We start from the raw sequence: 7,833 nt of genomic DNA on the forward strand, positions 1-7,833 counted from the left end.
AAATGAAAAAAAATTGTGACTGGCAGACCTTACTTTGAAAAAAGCTAACTAACATTTTCTAATAAGAAAACAAATGATAAAATAGATATTAGATTGTTGGGGTCAAACCCCAGCAGGTCCAGGGGTCCCCAAAGGTGTGGACGGAATTGGTGAAGAAGGAATGACACGGAGATAGTGTTCAGTTGATCAGCAGCCTAGCCAGGATCTCTAGCCAGGATCTCCAGCCAGGTTCTGTGTTTTATTGTCTTGTTACATCTGTGTTTATACCAGTTGATTTTAATCCTGTCAATTTCTATTCCAAAGGTTAGGGCGTTTCTTATCTCCATTCCAGGGAGTAAAGATTATGTAGCTTAAGGATGATTGTTCCTGGTTAAAGTGATTAACTACCCGCCTGGCATTTAGTTAAGGGGTTTTATCCCCTCCCTAACTTCAAGGAAAAATCCCTACCTGGGGTAACAACCTTTCTCAGAGAGGTGACCTTGGTTAAAACACATAGCGCCAAGAAGGTGAGAAAACATATTAAGAACAGTATGCCATATACGCCAGGTCCCTTGAAACATATGCTGTGCAGCTGTTTCTTCCCTGCAGCAACTGTGTCAAGCAGCAAGGATGGACCGGCTTCTGGCAAACTCCCCTTTTTTTATTTTTTAAATGATAGCACATGTAAATCAGCAGCCACCTCTGGGATTGGGTTGTTTAAGACTCGGAAGAAGACTGAGAAGCAATGATAGGGAGCATAGCTATAAACATAGTAGATGGAGTGCACAAGGAGCCTTGTTCCTGTAGAAGGTTGCTGGCCTCTTCAGTCAAGGGATTTCAACTGTCCTCAAGTCGGGGGTTTGGTTGTCCTTGTTGATCTGGCTAGTGGGCGGCGTCATTGGCAATGGGCTTCCCAAAGCATCAGCGAGTTGAAGGGCTGCATCAAAGTGTCCATTAGGGCCATGCTTGATGGTGGTGTCGGTGTCCAGGAAGGAGTCAGCTGTGCCCTCTGGGTTGGCCAATATGGATGATATCAGGGAGGAGGATGAGGTGGAGATGGAGGGTAGTAGAGAGAAAGAAGAAGAAAAAGCAAAAGAACTACAAGGCATGGAAGTGTTTAGAATAAAGAAAGGGAGAAGAAAGGGAAGAAGGCAGCATCCTGACACAGCCCTTTCCTTCAGCTGCCCCTTTCCCTGTGGTCCAAGGTAGAAATGGGAAAGAAGTCCTGTTGCAGTGAGAGGGCAGCTGCTGTCAGCCAGTCTCTGTTCCCGATCTTAGCTGGGCATGGGGGCAGGAGACCTCCCTCAGAAGGGATGAGGGTTCAGGCCTCTGCAAAGTTGGGGGTTGAGGGTCTGTGCCCCACCTCTGTTGACCCCCAAGTTGTCTCCTGATGGCCCCTCTGTGACTGTGCCTGTCTTAGGTTGTTCCTTCCCTGAGGAATCTTACCCATCTCTGGCTAACCAGCTATCCTCTGCGGCCAAGCAGGGTGATGTGAGGTGTGCGAATGAGGGAGGGGCAGCGTCCCCCTGCAAGAGGTTCACTTCCCTCTTGACACAAGGGCAAGAGGGGCCAATACAGGACAAGGGAGGAGTGGCCTGTCAGCATGTAGTCCCAAGACAGGACTTTCTCAGCCCAGGATGTCAGGATCTTGGCACAAGACAACTCCAAGTATGGGGCATATACCAGACACCCCCTAGTCATGGCAGAAAGGGGAGGTGCCCTTCCTGGAACAGTAGGGTAGGGAGATTCTAGAAAAGGCTATGTTCAGGAGAGAAGGAGAAAGGCCAAAGAACCAGCAAACAAGTAGTCAGATTTAAAGAAAAGAAGAAGAAAAAAAAGAAAAGAAAAAGGAAAGGAAATGTGGGAAAGCAAAGCTGGGAAGACAAACTCTGGGCATGTGTCTGGTGAGTTCTGGACAGAATCTGAGTCAAGACATAAGATGTGTCCCAAACGATCCACTAGTATTTTTTTTTCACTTACTGGAAGACCTTGGCCAAGGTCTCATGGCTAGTAAACGGCATATTCAAGATTTGAACACAGCCTGGCTCTGGAAACTATGGAAGACCAAGATAAGAACCTTGGGGTTTTTTTTTGTAGCAGGCAAAGGAGAGTCACTGAAGAGTTTCCAGTTGAGGAGGGACATAAAGAGCTTTTTAATAAAACTCCCAATATCTACTTTGCTTCATCTTTCCATGTAGCTAAACTCAGCAACAGTAGGTGGCCCCAAAGAGATAAGGGTATCCAAGACAGTTTTTGAAGAGTCCCTCATGGGGTCCACCTCATATGGGCTTCACTCAACACTGCCTCACAGTCTTTCTCAGTCTGAAAATAAGCCTGTACCTACTAAGGAGAATAGCTGGTCAGAGGCAAGCAGGATCTGAGTGGAGAAGCCAAAATGAAGGGAAGAGGAGGTTGACCTAAAGATCAGGAGCAGGAGGATCAGCTCTCTCTTCATCGTTGGCCTGTGGATTGGAGGATTTTGGCACCCGAAGATGAGTCCTTTTGTGTTGCCTGAGATGGTCAGATCTCATGAAGTCTCGGCTGCACTGATCACATTTATGTGGCCGGTATCTGGTGTGTATCCGCATATGTCGTCCAAGCTCATCGGAACGGAAGAAAGACCACGCACAACCTTCCCACTGACATTTATATGGCCTCTCACCTGTGTGTTTGCGTTGGTGATTCAGGAGGTGGGAGCGCTTGGTGTAAGCTTTCCCACAGTTCTCATACTGGCAGCAGTAAGGCCTTGCAATCTGGGATCTGCTCCTGTAAGCCCTTTCTGAGGCCCCACAATTCTGCTCTGCTCTTTGTGGCGCAGGTATAGGCTGCTTGGGTAGGAAGGGGTCTTCCTGGGAGGCTGGCTGGCTAACAAAAGAGCCCTGGGATTGTAAAGTCAGCAATGATGGGGAGCCTCCTGGGGGCATTCCACAGTTGTGGGGATCTCTAGGGTGTAACATCTGAGCCAAAGAGGGGAACCCAGCCTGGCCCCCAGCAGAAGGCCCAGTGGCAGGCAATAACATTTGAGGTGTTAAACAGTCTCTGTTAGAAGGTACTGTAGGGTGGCCAGAATAATGCATTGTTGGTGTCGTAATGTGGGACATTGTGACTGGTGGCCCATTGTGGGGCATGCTCAGATTCCCATTGAAGTTCATGGCCATCCCTGGAATATTGGGCTCTCCAAAGGACATCATCTGGGACCTGTTGAAAATCATCATTCCTGGTTGAGAGGGAGACATTCTCTGACAGTAAATCATTTGGGAAGGAGGGAAAGTCACTTGGGGGCAATAGTTCACACTATCCTTAGGCAGCAACACACTAAACTGTGGCCCCATTTCATCTGCAATCTGCTTGGAATCCTGGGCAGAAGCCAAGGGCATCCTCTCCATCTGTGGACTCTGAAGGAGGTGTTGAATACTTGATGACTCACAGTTCCAAGAGGTGTGCACTCCACTGCTTTCGGGTGATGGAGACATCAACTTGTCAGTATCCTGGTGCGGAGCTGCTGGCCAAGGGTTCGCTCGCTCCATCTCTGCCTGGGATCCGTGCGACGGGGACTGTGTGTGAGTCTGGGCCACCTCGGGGCCGAGCTGAGCTGCTCTGCTCGACATTGCAGGTTGCGTGTCGTTGGGGTCCAACCCTATCAGGTCCAGGGGTTCCCAAAGGTGTGGACGAAGTCGGTGAAGAAGGAATGACAGTGAGAGAGAGTTCAGTTGATCAGCAGCCTAGCCAGGTTCTCTAGCCAGGATCTCCAGCCAGGTTCTATGTTTTATTGTCTTGTTATATCTGTATTTATACCAGTTGATTTTAATCCTGTCAATTTCTATTCCAAAGGTTAGGGCGTTTCTTATCTCCATTCCAGGGAGTAAAGATTATGTAGCTTAAGGGTGATTGTTCCTAGTTAAAGTGATTAACTACCCACCTGGCATTTAGTTAAGGGGTTTTATTCCCTCCCTAACTTCAGGGAAAAAAAAACCCTACCTGGGGAAACAACCTTTCTTGGAGAGGTGACCTTGGTTAAAACACATAGCGCCAAGAAGGTGAGCAAACATATTAAGAACAGTAGGTCATATATGCCAGGTCCCTTGAAACATATGCTGTGCAGATGTTTCTTCCCTGCAGTGACTGTCAAGCAGCAAGGATGGACCAGCTTCAGGCATTAGATATTAGGAGGGAAGAAATAATAATGTAAATGGCAAAACTATGGCTAAGTAAAACAGTCTTTTCTTTTACACTTGATTTTTCTAAATTATGATTGATGGTTGAAGCTAAAATTATAACTAATGTGGTTCTTCACATATAGAAGGAACATTTATAAAAAATATATGATAAAAAGGGACATAAAGGGAGGTATGTTTTCTTCTCTTGGATTGGTAAAACTTAACATCAGTAGAATGCTATAAGCTTTGTATGGATAACAAACATCTAGAGCAACCACTAAAAAATGCTACACATAAGTAAGACTTAAAAACATTATAGGTAAACCAATATGGAATTATAATAATGTTTGAGCAATCAATAGCAAGATGGGAAAAGAAATATTGTCAAATAGAATTCAACGATATGTAGAAAAAATTATGAGTGGTGGCTAAGAGAGATTTATCCCAGTGATACAAGCATCATTCAACATTTGAAAATTAGTTAGTATAATCCACCATATCAATAAGGTTAATACAGTGAAATCATATAATCATATCAACTTATACAGAAAATAATTTCACAAAATTCAACACCCACTCATGATAAAAAAATAAAAAGAAATATGAATAGAGAGGAACTTTTTCAACTTCAAAAGTAACATTTACAAAAACCTACAGGTAGCACCATAATTAATAGTGAACAAGTAAATATTTTTCCCTAAGTTAATTTAATTGACAAAGCAAAGATGTTTTCTCTAATTACTGATATTCAACATAAAACTGGAAGTTCTAATCACTGCAAGCAGCATAGAATAAATAAAGGCCTATAAATTGGAAAGGAAGAAATAAGTTCTTTTTTTTAATTCTTTTTTAAAATTATTATTGCTTAAAGCGTTACAAAGAGTATTACATAGGTCTACTTTTTTTCCCCCGCCCTTGACATTCCCCCGGCCTCCCCTACCCCCCAGTGTCTTGTGTCCATTGGTTATGCTTATATGCATGCATACAAGTCCTTCGGTTGATCTCTTATCCCCCCTCCCCGCCCCCCAACTCTCCCCGGCCTTCCCACTGTAGTTTGACAGTCTGTTCGATGCTGCTCTGCCTCTGTATCTATTTTTGCTCATCAGTTTATAATGGTCTTTATTATCCATAAATGAGTGAGACCATGTGGTATTTTTCTTTCAAGAAATAAGTTCTTATTTGCAGATGATCTTGTAGAAAGCCCAATGAATAAAAAAAAATCTTGCAATTAATAAATGATTCTAGTAAGGTCACAAGACACAAAATAAATGCACAGCAGTGAATTTTATTTCTATGCACTAAAAATTAATACGCAAATATCAAACTACAATATATAATAGCCTTTACAAACACTTAAAAAGAATATTAAACACTTAGATAAATCTATCAAAACAAAAGGACTTGTATACTGAAATCTATAAAATGCTGATGAAATAATTTAAAAAGACATAAATAAACTGTTTGGAAGACTCAATACAATAAAGATGCCAATTATACCCAAATTTATTTACATTATTTAATGCAATTCCAACCAATATCTTAGTGAGGTGTTTTTTTTTCCTTTTTTTAAAGAAATACAGCATAACTTATATGAAAAGGAAAAGAGATTAGAATATATAAAACAATTCTGAAATAGACCAAAGTGCAAGGAATGATCTATCAATTTCAAAACTTGTTCTGAAGCTATGATGCAGTACAATACTGGTCAGTCCAGTAATCATGATTGTGTGGTTTTGGCCAAAGAATAGAAATGTATATTAATAGAAGAGAACAAAGAACTATGAAATAGAACCAAATAAATATGCCCAATTTATTTCTGATAAAGATAGAAAAGCAATTAAATAGAAAAAATAAATTTTTCAACAAATTAAGCTGGGATTATTGTACATCTGTAAGCAAAAAAAAAAAATGGATTAAAATGTAAGTCTCATGTTATATAAAACTAACTCAAAGTAGATCATGAAATTAATGTAAAGTGTAAAACTATAAAACTTGTAGAACAAAACAGGAGACGATCTTTAGGATCCAGGGGGAGATAAAAGTTCTTATACTTCATACAAAAAACATGGATTAAATGATTGATAAATAAATGGCTAGAAAGATCATTGCAAATAAAAAGCAAGAATTAGGGAGGACAACCCTGGAGAACAGAGACAAAGAGCCTTCATAATGAAGTTTCTGATATCAGATCAAAAATAATAATTACTTAGCCCTGACCGGTTTGGCTCACTGGATAGAGCGTCGGCCTGGGGACTGAAGGGTCCCAGGTTCGATTCCGGTCAAGGGCATGTACCTTGGTTGCGGGCACATCCCCAGTGGGGGGTGTGCAGGAGGCAGCTGATCGATGCTTCTCTCTCATCGATGTTTCTGACTCTCTATCCCTCTCCCTTCCTCTCTGTAAAAAATCAATAAAATATTTAAAAAAATAATAATAATAATAATTACTTATAAAAAATACCTACATTAGAAAATTTTCTCAACCATAAGATAATGTGTTAGTAGCCTAAAAAAAGTAGTTATTTTTTCTCCCTATAAAAATTAACACCTGACCATTGAATAGAAATATATTCTTTCTAACTAAATGAATAAGCATTTAATTATGAAAAAATGATTAAATAAAGAAAAAAATCAAAATAGTGTTTGATATGTCATCTACATAATTAATTGACAACAAACAGTACTTCTCATGAGTTCAAGACCCAAGATATACTTTACCAAATTATTGTTTCTCACAAAGTTAACAGTTATACTCTCGGAGCTCTGCAAGAAATTATGAAATGTATCACTCCTACTCCTGCCATGGAGAGTCTAGAAAAAAAATGAAACAAACAAAATAATTGACTATGAAGATTTGGTATGAAATCTTTATCAGCACATAAATATAGACTTCAGATGAAATAATATTGATCTGTGATATTATATTAAAAATTGGTATAGTTATCACAAAGATACAATAAGATATCTACTTAATAAAACTATAATTTGCTTGTAATAGACTAAAGCCAAAATCTCAGAATGAATAGATTAACAAAATAATTCTGAGAGTGGACATAAAATGTGGACACGTGGGTATTCAATAATTTATCTTTCACATATAATATCCAAATACTAATCCTATATAATAAAAGGCTAATATGAAAATAGACTGACAGGTGGAACAAACGAACAACCAGTTGTTATGATGCACACTGACCACCAGGGGGTGTGCGTGGAACATGGCGGGCATTGGCCATGGTGGGATGGTGGAGCAGGTGAGCGGGGGTGCCAGACAAAGGCACAGTGCCAGTTGCTGCCATTGGGCTAGCCTCTGGTGGTTACCGAAAATTCTTTGCTCCCCTGTACCATGGTCCCGCCAGGTGCTCACACCTGCTGCAGGCGCTGGCCCTGCTCACACCTGCTGCCGGTGCCTGGTGCTGGTCCTGATCGCTTGGCACCATCAGCAAGTGCCAGTGGCAGCTGCTGGCCCTGATCACCCCTGAAGGCTTCTCCAGCTTCCCTTGTTCCTGAGGAGCGACTGGGGCAGCAGCTGCTGCTCATACCTGCTGCTGGCGCCAGCCCAAATTGCTCTGCACCTTCAGTGGGTGTGAGTAGGAGTGGTGCTGTCAGTGCATGGGAGCGGCGGAGGCTGCAGGAGCTGGGAGCGGGACTGTCGGCAGATAGGAGACCACTGGGGCTGTGGCAGAAGGGCGCGGCAGGG

General features: G+C 42.0%; 1 protein-coding gene across 1 annotated transcript; it reads right to left on the reverse strand.

Moving 5' to 3' along the window:
* Nucleotides 1-2,396: 2,396 nt before the first annotated feature.
* On the reverse strand, nucleotides 2,397-3,506 carry LOC139019480 (Krueppel-like factor 17). Its single transcript, XM_070428495.1, has one exon. It carries the CDS (start codon nucleotides 3,504-3,506, stop codon nucleotides 2,397-2,399), a length of 1,110 nt encoding a protein of 369 aa, XP_070284596.1.
* Nucleotides 3,507-7,833: the final 4,327 nt, after the last annotated feature.

The sequence above is a fragment of the Myotis yumanensis genome, unplaced genomic scaffold (genome assembly GCF_028538775.1).
Source record: "Myotis yumanensis isolate MYYU_CA2020_CCGP unplaced genomic scaffold, mMyoYum1.0.hap1 SCAF_11, whole genome shotgun sequence".
In the NCBI taxonomy this organism is placed as follows: domain Eukaryota; kingdom Metazoa; phylum Chordata; class Mammalia; order Chiroptera; family Vespertilionidae; genus Myotis; species Myotis yumanensis.